Below are 14754 nucleotides of genomic sequence, written 5' to 3'. Positions count from 1 at the left end.
TCAATAGGTGCAGTGAAACTTTTGGAATTCGTTGGGTTATTGCTCGGTCTCGGTAGGGCTTTAATAGCCCTCGTGCTCCATTGTCTTGCACAATTGAATTAATTAAAATATCTACGTCCGGAATGTAATCCGAACACCGTTCTATTGTTGTTCACGTTTTGTGTGTTATTCCAGCACAAACGCGACATTTCCAAGATAACGCTCGTATCGCCAATAGCTTATTAAAACTTGATTAAATCGGTTTGTTCTAATTTATTTGTTTATAAAATTTCGTATCGACACATAACGGTTCAAATTATTCGTTTCGTGTAATGTTTATTCGGGAAAATTTAAATTGCAAAATTGCAATGCATCATTTGCTGATGTAGACTAGAATAAAAATAAACAGCGAACCAAACGGACGTTGTCAATTCAAAATATTCCCCGATTACCATTCTTTTTTGTTTCCATCCGCATATTTTTAAATGGATTAGTCGTTCAAAATCCGACACATCATGATATTTATCTCGTGATACGATATTAATTTATAAAAATTAATAAAAAAATAAAACAACGTACCTTTAAAATGTTTTGGACAACAAACAAATTCGACACCGCTAAAAAGTGATATTCCACACGGTAAAAGCATGGCAAACGATCGAAGTTGAAGACCTCTTTCAACGCAAGCGTTTGCGGCTGTCGTATTCCATCTTCCGAATGTCCAGCAGTTACTCTGGTTGTGAATGTGATCGAAAAGACAGTTTTCGGGTACCAAAAGTGCATCCGATTGAAACGGACCCTCTGTAAAAAAAAAATATTTTATTAACAGTTATACATTTTTATGATTTTTCCCTCACAATTTGAGAGTAAAATGTAACTAAAAAATGATGAGTATGGAAAGTAGATATAAAAGGAGACTTTAATTAATTGCAATCCTCGACGAATATAGTGGAGTGTAATGCCAGGATCCATATTCATGATCTAGGATCCTAAAAATACTAGAAAAAATTTTTTGTAAAGTGTAATAACTTTTTATGGCAACTAACCCAGTTTCACATCAACTTTAGGAGAAGCGTGCTGCCGTAGTGGTGATATTAGATTTTGGATTAAGATTTTCAGAAAAGTTTTAGAAGAGCCATGAGACGCATCTTACATTACATTACATAGAATACATATCGGGTAGGCGGACCAACCAACCTTGCACCGCGACCCTAAGGATCTATTGTACCCCTATAGATATAGACCAGTAACTAGTCTGCTTTAAACGGTATCCAATCTTCATTCAGCTGTATCTAAAATTTCTTAACAATGATGGACTATATCTTAGCCATTTATGGGTTAGACCAAAAATTTTTACACGAATCTTCATCATTTTGACTCTAATATTTGCGATTAAAATTATAATTAAATAAAATTATGTTATGACTTACAGAAACACCTGTATAAAAGTCACTAATGAGTGTCAAACAAGTCAAATTATTTGCGTATCATTTTAAAAAAGTCCATAACAGTTTCATATACTTTTATAAAGTTTATTTTTGACACAAGTACACCTTTTTGTACTGCACTGAATTTCGAAGGCTGGCACTGGTATTTTGACATCCCTTGCCCAGAAAACAGTGACTGTGAAGTGCAGGCCTCTCTTAAAGAAATAAAGCATTCCTGGGATTGGGTTGGTTTAAAGAGCTATTTGTCTGAAAATATTTTAGCCATATGCTATTTGCCTAGGAAAGTAGAATTTAGACTGAAATAAATGGAATAAAACTATTTGCCTAGGCAGAGAATATCTGACTAGGAAAAAGCTAATTACCTGAAACAACCATTTGCCTGCGACATATTACATTACATTACATAGAATACATATCGGGTAGGCGGACCAACCAACCTTGCACCGCGACCCTAAGGATCTATTGTACTCCGATAGATATCGTTATCAAATTTCACCGTGCAGTCCAATGCTCTTAACGAACATTAATACCTTGCTCGGCGAAAGGTCATTCAGATCTTTTGAGGAGATAAACTGCGACCCAAAAATCGAGAATCTGATACGGTTAACGGCAGGGCAGTGGCATAAAACATGCTCAACCGTCTCTGCTTCCTCCGCACATAGTCGGCATTCAACATCGTCAGCTAAACCCAACAAGTTTAGGTGTGCTTTTAATCGGCAGTGCCCATTAGAACTTTTATGCTACTACGGGCAAGTCCTAAAATATTCCCGGGTCTCATTCCAGGAGAACTGGTCCACAGTAGGCGAAGTCTCTCTTCAGCCCACAATCCAATCCTATATTTGGCCATCGCAAATGATACACCAACTGCTGGTTCCGGTTCCACAAACGCTTCAGCGCTGCCATCTCGTGCTAGCTTATCTGCCGCTTCATTGCCAGCAACACCAGAGTGACCCGGGACCCAGATCAGAGAGACTCTGTTATCACAACTCAGTGTGTTTAATGTTTCTTGCAATCATTAACCAGAGCCGACACCGTTTTTACGGCTTGCAGCGCCTGGAGAGCGGCTTGACTGTCTGAGAAAATTCGTACTGTCATGTTCTTCACCCCTCTTTCAAGAAGGATTTTAGTACCCATGTCAATAGCAAATACTTCCGCCTGGAATACAGTACAGTACGTACCCAGGCTGTAGGCTTGCTTAATTCGAGGTGTCTGGCAGTATACTCCTGCTCCTACCCCTTCAGGCGTTTTTGATCCATCTGTGTACAAGCAAATGTCTGCCCGAACCAGAGAATTTTCATTTTCGATCCAGGACTGCCGCTCAGGCAGTACAATCTGGTATCGAGCATTAATCACTGATAGTGATACCGCCAAATCTGACGGCATTGATAGCACAGTATCAGTGCTTATAATGTCTTCCGCAGCCCATTGGTAGGACATGTCGGAACAGTTTTGAGCATATTGCTTAAATCTGTAAATGGTTGTTCTAGCCACTTTCTCTATATGCAAATGCAGAGGAGATAGGCCAAGCAGAACCTCCATTGCTAGAGTTGGCGTTGTGCCTATCGCACCAGAGATTGCCAATCCAGCTACTCGTTGAATTCGTGAAAGTTTACTGATAACTGAAGTCTATCGGACTTTCCTATACCAGGCTGCTGCTCCGTATGTGATCATAGGTCTAACCACGCATCAAAGACGCATCTTAGTCTTATAGACTTATTCACACATTCTGTAGCATCTTTTGCAGCATTAATTTTTTCCCTCTGTTCTCCTAATGTAACATCCTTCACTTTAACTTCCTTCTTGCTTTCATCCGTTCTTCCTGTTGGTTCCCTTTGGAAAGTGGCAGTCTACCGACAGGAGACTACGACAACGCACTGAAGATGCCAGGTGTAATCTTGGCAAAAAGATCTCCTTTCCAAAGGGAACCAACAGGAAAAATGGGGAAACCTCGAATCCACCACAACAACACATACTTTTTAATCCGTGAAGCACTACGCATTACCAATATTTATAGAGAAAACACAGAATAATTCAAATTCGACCCCCACCATTGGGATCGCAGAAACCATAAGAGGTACAGAAATGTACCTCTTATGGTACACGTTTTTTTGTGAATTTAAAAAAACATTCTTAAGGCAACTTTTTATGAAAAATGTCATGACATAACTAGAAATTTTCTCCGAAGTTTCGTTTTCGTGAAACTATCATCAGGTTTATTTTTTCTTATGAACTCCATATTTGATTTTCACACAAAAAATAGGATAATTAAGTCAAATTTCAATGATATGTCACACAATGTATTTCATTTAAAAAAACATTGAATTATTCAAAATCTCGGACCGACCACAGCAACACATACTTCTCCATCAGTGAAGCACTACGCAATAACATATAGTTCATTTTTTTTCTATAATACCTGTCAAATTGTTGTAAAGTTGGCAAAATTAACAGGGAGTTTTGTTTTATCATGTTTTGAAGTAAATATGTCACATTGACGTTTGAGCTTTCGTTATTCAAAAAGAAAAGGTGCATAAAAAGTGTTGTGGGGTGTTTATTTGCCATTCACTTACCTAGAAAAGGTATTTTATTCTATTTAATTACTTTGTAGCACGTTTTTATAACAAATATGTACTTCGTCAAAATCGTATTTATCTAAAAATTTATTAGTATTTTAACCTCAACTAATTAGTTACTGACAATGTTACTAAAAATCATGAAAACAACATAAATTTTATAAGGGTCTTAGATAATACCAACAGAAACCCTAAATAATTTACATTGACAAGTATGTATTATAGACAAAAAAACGAACTATATATGAGCTACAATTGAGATTTTTTGAACTTATTTGTCAGTTTTGTGTTGAAAAATCTCAGGACATTTTAGCGCTGTGCATAACTGACGGGCATATCCTGTCTAGGAATTGGAGATGATCTTTCAAGGTTTTATACAGCAGGAGTTCGGGTTGAGTTGATACAAGATTATTGTAAGAAATTTACAGTTATAATTCAAATTTTAAACTTTATAACTAGTGCTTATGACATTAAATTGCATGACATTGCTCACAAATCGAATAATGTTATTGGATATTATCCGATGTGGAAAATCTCGTAAAAATGATAATAATATTTTCACAGTAACTCATTTTAACCCAAAAACCATTTAGAGAGTACGTCTTATACCATAAAGATACAGAAACGTTTTATTTGCAAAACATAAAGATCTATCGAATTAATCGAGATTCAGATTTAGACTCGTTCCGTGATTTTTCCTTTCAATACTATTGAGTAGTCTTAATGTATATGTTGCATATATGTCAGCGCCAAGACCATATCTACCGGCGATTGTACGTATAATGCATACACGGCTTTCCTGCTTGATTCTATTATAGAATGGGAGTCACCGTAACATGTCGCTTAGGGGTTTCGAAAGCTTTTTGTTGTCCTTGCTTTCACTCCCATTTGATAGATTTTTTTGCGGTATTACTCACCGATTTCAACAGAAATTTTAAATAAATCTGCTTTAAGAAGTTTACAATATCAACTTTAAATTTATTACCAACTTTTTATAATTATTAGATATTATCAAGATTATTACATTATCGGATTTTTTGTAGAAATTAGAAAGCAGGAAAAGTTTTTGCTTAACGCACAGAACTAATCCTTCCTGAATAAACCGCTTTTGATTAATCTCATTTCGTTTAAACGTTGGTGGCTGATTTATACCTTAATTTCTGCTGGAATCTAGGACTAAATAGTCCCGGATGATCCCGGGCATCAGCCCGTCAGCGCCGCCGGTCGCGAAAATATTCAGCCGGCGTATTTAATTAAAGTGGACTTTGAATGCCAACGTGAATAACGACCATTCCGTTAGGTGCCGGAACGAATGCGGTGCGGGAAAACGAAATTATCATAATACAGCTTCATCACAACTTCTTTTATTTTTTAGATTAAAAAAACAGTTTTAAATTACTAAGCTTTTTTTCTATATCGTACCCAACCCCCTAGCAGGGATCCAATCCGTATGGATTGGAAACGCTCTGGTGCGCACAAACGGACATGTTTGAACCGGGCATTGTATCGCAACGCCTGGCAGCAAGGTTCCACTTGATTACCTCTGTCATAATTAACACATTGGCTCACGGCCGAGCGGTCAAGCAATCAGTTTTAGTTTAGAATATGCGATTGAGACAATTCAGATTATTATCATTGTTTCAAATTTACAATTATTTGTGATAAAAAATAGTATATTCATTGAGTTGGTTCGTTTAAATATTTGTTGGGGTTAGGCGTGATTGATATATGAACCAATGGACTGTCAAGACATTAATCATCTATGCTGATCAATCGTAATAATTTTAGAACAAATTTCAAAATAAAATGTAGAATTATTATTCAACACAACTCTTTGGTTGCATCGAGAGAAACAGATCTTTACTTGAAATATTAAAGATATCGTTTCGGCCAACTCGTATAAACATGGTAGATGTATTCCATGGGGCACCTTATCCTATTATTTGCATAATAAAAGCTGAAGCTTTCGTGGTTCGGCTGAATATATAACGAGGTACGGTTTTAAAAGACATCGATGCCTGATGATTTTAACTTTTCTTGTTGTAATTTTTCTTCAAATGCAAAAGATTTTTTTGTAATTTCTTGTTTTTCTGTACAGCTTGATGTTCCATTACAGATTCTTTAAGATCATCGGAACATTACCTCCTTCAAGATGCAGAGTCGTTAGAGATGGGGTATCTGAATAATTTTCCAATTTGGAAGTGACTGCGAAATGCGCACATTAAAGCCGTTTTTGTCCGTTGCGTCTTTAACGTTTGAAAGAGCCACCCACTCCATTTGTTGGCCTTCTCGTCGAGTCCATTTCCGTTCGGGAATTGACCTTTAACGACCCCCGGCGTCCGAAAGTCGATACCTGAACGTTAATCGGAATTCTCGACGGAAGTGGAAGAAGGGGATTGCAAATTCGGCATTAATTTAGAAGGTAACGAATTTCCTTTGACCCTCTCTCCGTGTACGGGGGCGTTGTACCCCGAACACATCATTAGAGGAAGTGCTGAAAATACTCGTCTATCGATTCGTTCGCTCTGTGTCGGATTCGGCGTCGGGGCGCGACTCACTCTGATCGAACGTGTCCGGGTTAAAATCGGCTCGTTTTTCTGGAAAAACACCTTATCTCACTCACCTAAGCACCGGAATGGTTTCACCCATCTTGCCGTTTTGCATTTTCCTCTAGATTGCGATCCTGATGTCGATCCAACTCTACACCACGATCCTATTTTTAAATAATGGCTGCTTTCTACTATATTCGTTATATCTCGTTTTGGGTACATCTAGAAAATAAAAAAAATAATATTAATTAACTTAAATAAATTGGAATAAACAAAAGTTATTTAAGTTATTTATTTATTACTATCTTTATTACTATCTCTATTTATGGTACTGCTACACCCCAATATTTCTAGTTGTAGATATATTGTTAGTTTCAGTTTTACACTTGCGATGTCACTAGAGCTAACATTAGACCTAGAACTAGAAACATTTGGGTTTAGCCGAACGTCTCTCAAGACGGCTAAACCCAAATGATTCTAGTTCTAGGTCTAGTGTTAGTTCTAGTTTTATTTGTTATTCAGCGATAGATTGTTGTATATTTTTATTAAACTAAAACTAGAACTAACACTAAACCAATAACTAGAAACGGTGTTAGTTCTAGTTTTATACTAACGCTGTTGCTAAAACTAACACTATATCTAGAACTAGAATCATTTGGGTTTAGCCGTCTTGAATGACGTTCGGCTAAACCCAAATATTTCTAGTTCTAGGTATAGTGTTAGTTTTAGTTTTACACTTACAATGTCATTAGAACTAACATTAGATTTATAACTAGAAACATTTGGGTTTAGCCGAATATCTGTCAAGACGGCTAAACCCGAATGTTTCTAATTCTAGGTCTAGTGTTAGCTCTAGTTTTAATTGTTATTCAACGCTGTCGTCACAAATGCGCCTTCGAACTGTGCACCTATTCCCTGGATGTAGCAATCCTCTTAAGGTGGGTTCATGCCAAGGTTTATATATAAGAGGTTGTCTAGGTTCGTACGCAATCATACTGCGCATTACGTCACATGTGGAAAATAATACCGCCAAGCAATTCAAATTAAACAAAGGTATGGAGCACCACATGGCCATGAGGTTGCGTGCGCAATCCGTGATCGCTTACGTCACGAAACACTCCTGCTCTTGCCCCTCGCCCACAAACTAAAATCAAAGTATTGCAGCATAGGAACTTAGACAACCTTTAATATATAAACCTTGGGTTCATGCAACGTGTTTTAGGCCCACTTTTACCACCTCTTGATAAATTTAACCGATAGATAATTACCATGGTTACAGCTGTTTTAAGCGCTCTCATTGGCTAAGAGCGCCAAGTTATCTATCGGTTAAATTTATCAAGAGGTGGTAAAAGTGGGCCTTAGTAGTACTGTTCATACAACACCTTACGACTAAAATGATTTTTGTCCTAGTCCCAAGAGTTGCCCAACTTTTAACTTCTTAAAGCTAAAACAATCGGTCGTAACGTGACGCATGCGCACTTTTCTCTTTTGTGCCTTTGTAATATAGCAGTGTTTTGTTTTATTTTATAAATTGGGGTTAGGTCAGTTAGGTCTTGTATTTTATTGTATTAAGGTTGCTGTGCGTTATTGTTTCGACAATTATTTCAATGGAGTCGAGTGCGGACCAAATTGACTTAAAATTAATAGAGTTGATACAAGGGTATCAATATCTTTATGATCCACAACATAAAGACCATAAAAATAAATTAATGTCCGAAAACGCTTTTATGGAAATTGGAAGCAAGTTAGGAATGAATGGTAGTTTTATTTATTAATAGCAGATTCCTTAGACAATCTGGCAGAACGCATCAAAATATCAATGCAGAAAATTACAAATTATATTATTGAAGAAGAAGACACAAATGCTTCTTTTTTTCTAAATTTATCAATAAACTTGTGAATGAAAAGCCCTCAGAGGTTCAGCAGCGATTCAGAGCCGAAATATTACAGCTTCTAACTCATTGGTGTAATAATTGTGATATTTTTGTAGTTAATAAATATTAATGTTTCTTACTATAAACTAATTTTATTTTTATTTATCTTTTGTTATGAAATTAAACACATTATTATGAATAAAAAAAATATGAATTAAAATACATTATTTATGAATATTTTATTAATATAAAAAATTTAAGGTCTAACGCGCGATACATGGTCATATTGCCATGTTACACTTCCAATACCGTTAAAATATTCTCTGTTCTTCTGGAACCTTCTTGCCGCATTGTTGCTTCCAACCCGTCCTATATTTTGCAGTGGCATTGGTTCAGCTCACCACTGACCATTTATAATTTCCCCTGACTCTGATTGAATAGTATCATCATATCCTGGAGGACAGTACCTTTCGCTTTGCCGTTCAATACGAAGGAAGTAGCTATGATTGGCCTCCGTAGAATTCGCCACCGCTGGCAGAGTATACCAAAGGCATTTTCAACGGTTCTCCTTGCCCTGGATAAACGATAGTTGAAAATGTTTTTTTCTAGCCCTAAGTACTGTCCGGGATATGGTCTCATTATTAAATATCTGGGCATCACACTTGACAATAAAATGACATGGAGAGCCCACCTAGATAATAGAGTAAAAAAAGCGTACGTTGCATTCGGTCAATGCCGGAGGGCTATAGGTAAGTCATGGGGTTTGTCACCCAGAATTGCCCTCTGGATTTACACGGCTGTAATCCGACCTATGCTTACTTATGGTGCAGTAGTATGGTGGTCAAAGACCCTACAGTCTACATCCACTACTGCACTTAATAAAGTACAGAGACTTGCGTGTTTGTATGTTACAGGTGCGCTGCGGACTACCCCCACTGCAGCCATGGAAAACATGTTAAACCTAACGCCACTTCATTTGTTCATCCAAGAGGTGGCATTGGTGACCATGACTCGACTGCGAGCAGCAGGAATTCTAATGGGTGAGAGAAATAGTAAAAATGCCAATCTCTGGAATGAAATGGTGGATTACTCACCAATTCTGGAGTGTGTAACGGACTTTACACCCCTACAACACATTTTTACGAAGAAATATCTCACCCACCCAAGCTCCACAGAAGTAGAGGTAAAAAACAGCCTTAAAATCTACACTGATGGTTCAAAGAGACGGGAAGGAGCTGGAGCCGGAGTCTTCTCGTACGATCTCCGACTCCACGTATCTGAACCTTTAGGTATAAGTACCACCGTCATACAGGCGGAGTTAATCGCCATACAATTTGCCGCTGACGTTATTGTCAGATCCAACTTGGTAGGTAAGACTTTTACAATTTATACTGACAGTAGACAAGCTATTTTAGCCCTGAGTAGAATAACAATTACCTCAGGACTTGTTATGGGTTGTCATCTGACATTGGAGAAGGCCGCAGTGCATAACTGTGTCATACTTCAATGGATAAAAGGACACTCGACTTGTTCAGGTAACAAGCACGCTGATAGGCTTGCCAAAAGGGCTGCCAAGCGAGCGCCATGTTCGCCTGAACCGATAATCGCTCCGTCCTTATCAACTTAGATTGAGATAATTAAAGATTTTACCCACAAAAAGTTCATGAACTGGTGGGATAGGGTTAAGGGTTGCCATCTGTCCAAGGAAGTATTACATTATCCTTCAGCAGAGGCAGCCTTGTCTTTCGTAAGGCTTGGTAGAAACGCTCTACGAACTGTAACGGGACTCGTCACGGGTCACTGTAAGGTAAACAAGCATCTTTATAACCTTAAGCTTGCTATTAGTCCTCTCTGTCGCCTCTGTAAAGAGAGCGAGGAGACGGTCCGACACATCTTGTGTGAATGCCCCACTCTGCAAGACCTCAGAATGAGAGACTTCGGAGAGGAATGGCCGACCACAGATGGCATCAGGAACACACCTCTGAGCTGTATCCTAGCCTTCGGAAATTCCTTAGGCTGGTTGATGTAGCCGGAGACAGTGTAGGAGGATGTACAAGGGGCCCGTTGGGGCCTAGGTGCTGTGTGCGTAGCATACCCTCCGCTTTCCTACATACATACATACATGGTCTCATTATATTTTCCATTAGAGGAACCGCAACATCACCCACAACAAAATGTGGAAGTATGTATAATGTTGCTGTCAGGCAATTTGTTTGGAAAAGGGATATCTATGTTTCCATTTAAAAAAGCTCTCCCCAAAGAAGATTCTTTAAAGATGTGCTGTCATGCTTTCTTTCACTAGCTCCAATGGTGCCCAACACATGCCCTTAAAACAATGCTGATATTTAAAAAATTGCAAGTCATCTTCCTCTTTTTCCAACATGTTTCTAATCAGAGTGGCATAATTTCCTTCTAATTCTCTATTTTTATTGATTGGTCTTTTACCAAAACGCCGTCGTCTTTTATTTCTTAATCTTTGGCGATTAATAGAGCTGCATTCAAGCACATTACACTAGCAGCGACAACAATTTTCTTTTTAATCATAATAAATAAAACAGTTTCACTCCCGATTTCTTTCTTTTTAATTTGGCACGACTGGTTATATATCAAAATGTTCCTTTAATTTGCTGTGCTTAAATATTGCATGAACCAATCCCTTTCCTTACAACTACAGCTAAAGCAAACGCTTATGACGATGACTATGACTAAAACTAAAACACTTTGCATGAACCCACCTTTATATTCTACTGTCTTTGGTATAAATATATAGATGTGGATTGCTGTCCGAATTAGTGTGCATTAAAATTATTTATATAACGGATACTCTCTTCCCCGTATTAATCCGTTATATCGAGACTTTAATGTAATTGGAAAATTTAACCAGAAACTTCCTCCACGTTTTCTAATGAAACTTTAACAGCTGGTGGAAATGCTAGAACAGTTTCCCACCCAACCCCTTCAGAATTTAAATGAGATCTCCGCCCTAGAGTTTAATTTCGAATCCTCACACGGTTGAACTTGCGTAATATGGGCTATATAAGTTTTGTTAGTAATCAAAATGATACATAGTTGGAACGAAAAAAAAAAGATTTTAGTTCAAATTGGTGAGAACTGATAGTGTGACAAGTTACCCAATTTCTAGGGTACACCTTCGACAGTTCAGGGCTAAATGGGAATTGAGGTAAAGTTTGTCTCACACCGCTTGATTCAATTTTGAGAGTCGTTAATCTCGTCGTAAATTCAAAACTTTGGTCAAACCGCTTTACACTCGATTCTATCCGATTCTATCCAATGTGATTAAGGTTATATTCTGCGAGAGCTTTCACACAAAAAAAAATTAAAAAAGCAGAGAGTAAATAAATTGCGCTGGACTAACAGTAATGCTAAACCCGCGTGTATAAATCCATGGCACTTGACAGCTAAAATTTTCTAGCCCTAGGCGGTTTTTTGATCGAACAAATGGACCGTGTAATAAAAAAAAACTCCTCGGACGTTTCCATTCTCTATGACGAGCTAAAAGTGTTTCGGTTTTACCACGACACGACAAACTTCTTTACTTCGGCGAGGGATCTACAATTGAATGGGAAGGGCTGGCGATGTGTTACAATTCTAAACGAGCTTTCGGGTATCCGAAACTTTTCCGAACGAAAGCCGCAAGGCGGAACTAGAACTGGAACTTTCGGGGTCTTGCAGATGTAGAGGAGAGGCGATCGATTGTGCCATTTTTAGCTTGGAGAGGCCAATAAGCGGATGGCCTTCTTTGCAGTCTTCAGCTTCGAATAAATGCCAAGCTAGCGTTTTCTGATGTGCCACTTTTAGCTGATCGCGTGCAAAATTTTCCGTCGTCTCGGAAATTCGATAAATTCACGTTACACAATTCTGTATTATTTCGCTTCGTTTAATATTACCCATAAATAAATATCTCAATTTTAACTAATAGATGTGGTATTCATTGCTTAAGACATTATACGTTGGCTTACGAACCAAAGTCCCATCCTGTCCCTTTATGTCCCAGATAGTGTTGTCCTTAATTGGCCAACTCCGAGCCTCCAAATTGAATTCGCCCATTCTCTGTTCTCCAGCTCACGTAGTTATAAGTTATTAACGTGAATTTGATAGCGTCCTCCGACTCGAGTTAAGCGCTGTCCTCGAAAACGTCAGGGAATACAACTTAAACATTGTAAACAAGTTCACAAGGTATTGATTAAATCCAGTTCTTAAATACATTTTTAATTGAAAGAAAATTCCAATTGAGAAGTTCAAGAAAAGCAACCAATTCGATTTAATTGATGGGAAACTTTCCAGAAGAGATTCGTTAATTAAAAGAGCTATTGCTATTTGGAGCCAACAAACAATTGGGTTCTGGTCACCCAAAAAAAAGGAAAAGAATTCGCTGAAAGAAATGTCGACAAGAACCCCGTCACGTACTCGCAGGAGAGCCCGATATTTTATGGAATTCAATTTCGAAGTTGCCGCTGTCGCAGGCAGGTTGCAAACTCTACATTAAATCGCACAATTTTCGCCCGATACCGGAAAACTTAAATACACCATCCTACTTTGAAAAGTACTTGGTAAAAAGTTTTACTTACCTTTTTACAATAATCCAGAATGTCCATTTTGTCTTTGAGACAGGTGGCCTTCGATGTTAAATCGGTGGTCCATTTCCCCTGTTCGGCCATATATTGAGGGTGATAGGCCTCCTGGCCGTGAATTCCGGCGTCGCATAAGATCGCCACTTGAGGTTCAAAATGCGAAACGGGGCCGCCACTGATCCCATCTTGCAAACCCTAGAAATAAAGAAAAAAAAAAACGTCAGATTAGGGAATGGAATAATCTCGGCGCGCGTCAAGATGTAGAGGACCGTGACCTAATTTCGCGTTTATTACGATCCTATAATTTATGCTAAAGAGGTACGTCGTCGTCGGAGGCAATATCCTTCCACTCATAAATCCAAGGAAGGATTACACGCTTCCTGCAAATGAGAGTGCTAAAAATGGCCTGAATTCCGAGGGAATTGCCCGTCCGGGTAAATATGGGAACGGAATGTTCCCCAAAAATGAAAGGGGAAGAGAAAGTATTGCTCGGGTTGAGGTTAGTAATATAGGAACCCTTTCCGGGGAGGGTTTGTTTGCTCACACACTAACACAAATTCATACGTTTTAATTAACTTTAAATAACGCTCGTTTTGTCTCTTTCATGATTTATTTATTTATTTATTATAAAAAATACCAAATTTTTTTATCATAATTCAAACTTTAGCACAACATAATAAAATTGTTTAAAATATTTCATTTTCATCCTAAAATAAAACAATTAAATTATACGTGCAAGTGCGAAACATTGATTTTCGATAGAGTACTGTTTTATTCAATTACAGACCGTGTTTTAATTAACTCGCCGATCACAGCTTCATCGAACAGTGTTTAATTTCAAAAATAAACATTCAGTCATAGTAAAAGAGTCGATATTTTTCAATTTGCCGTTCTACTCGTAAACAAAGAAATCGTTCGAGAGGGAGGTAATAAGCATTTTCTATCGATTACCACCCGATACAATCGGTCCGCGGAATAATAACTTGCGCACTTGGGTGTACTAAGCAGTAATGAACGGCGGTGACATTATCGCAAAGTTCATTGCACTGGAAAATGATGGGAAATAAAGTCCTGAAAATAAATGGCCATTTGCGGTATTATACGAAAACACACCCTTACCCTGACATTTAAACGATAATAAAAATAAACAAACAACGAATATTAATCTTCCCGTTAAGAGTTTTAATTGTAAATTCCAACTACCGCCTCGCTGGTTTTCAGATCTCTTCACGGCGTAGATAAATTTAATATAACACCGAGAGACAGCTTAGCGGGAGAGAGGCCGGAATATATTAAAAGTTTTCCGCTTGAGATCAACTTGATTTACTCCTTGGTCTTAATTATGATGAGGAGCAAAAAGGAGAAACATCAGATAATAACGTGAACTTTTCTTCTTTTGCACCCACAACTAAAATCATCCTTTTATACATTTCTTGGCAAGCTTTGATACCGCGTTGACTTAGTTGTTTATGCCAAAAATCGACCTAAGAGTAGGTGTTTTCAATCATTTCTTCTAGATTTGATGAAAATTTTGATTTGAAATGATAAACAGTTATAATTGTTGTTAGAATTAGTAATATATTATCAGATACCAAGGTATCGACAACGAGAACTTGGTTTTCGTTATGGTTAGACTTCTTCAAACAATAGTAGTGTAAGAATGCCGGTTTTAGAGCGGAAGTTGCTCCTGCTGCTCCTGCGGTGACGTCACGCCTCAATGTATTAGGTATAGGGGGGGA

At 37.9% G+C, this 14754-nt stretch overlaps 1 protein-coding gene across 1 annotated transcript in view; it reads right to left on the bottom strand.

Annotated features, from left to right (window-relative positions):
* LOC111423570 (amyloid-beta-like protein) overlaps window positions 1-14754 on the bottom strand; it is a 52057-nt gene that overhangs the window by 11370 nt on the left and 25933 nt on the right. Inside the window, exons 2-4 of the mRNA XM_023056827.2 lie at window positions 13013-13210; window positions 6624-6771; window positions 559-780 (exon numbers count right to left, since the gene is read on the bottom strand). Coding sequence (XP_022912595.1) covers window positions 559-780; window positions 6624-6771; window positions 13013-13210 — 568 coding nt within the window. The remainder of the gene's footprint in view (window positions 1-558; window positions 781-6623; window positions 6772-13012; window positions 13211-14754) is intronic.

This window comes from Onthophagus taurus, chromosome 11, assembly GCF_036711975.1.
Source record: "Onthophagus taurus isolate NC chromosome 11, IU_Otau_3.0, whole genome shotgun sequence".
Classification (NCBI taxonomy): domain Eukaryota; kingdom Metazoa; phylum Arthropoda; class Insecta; order Coleoptera; family Scarabaeidae; genus Onthophagus; species Onthophagus taurus.
This window is presented reverse-complemented; position numbering and strand designations above follow the sequence as displayed.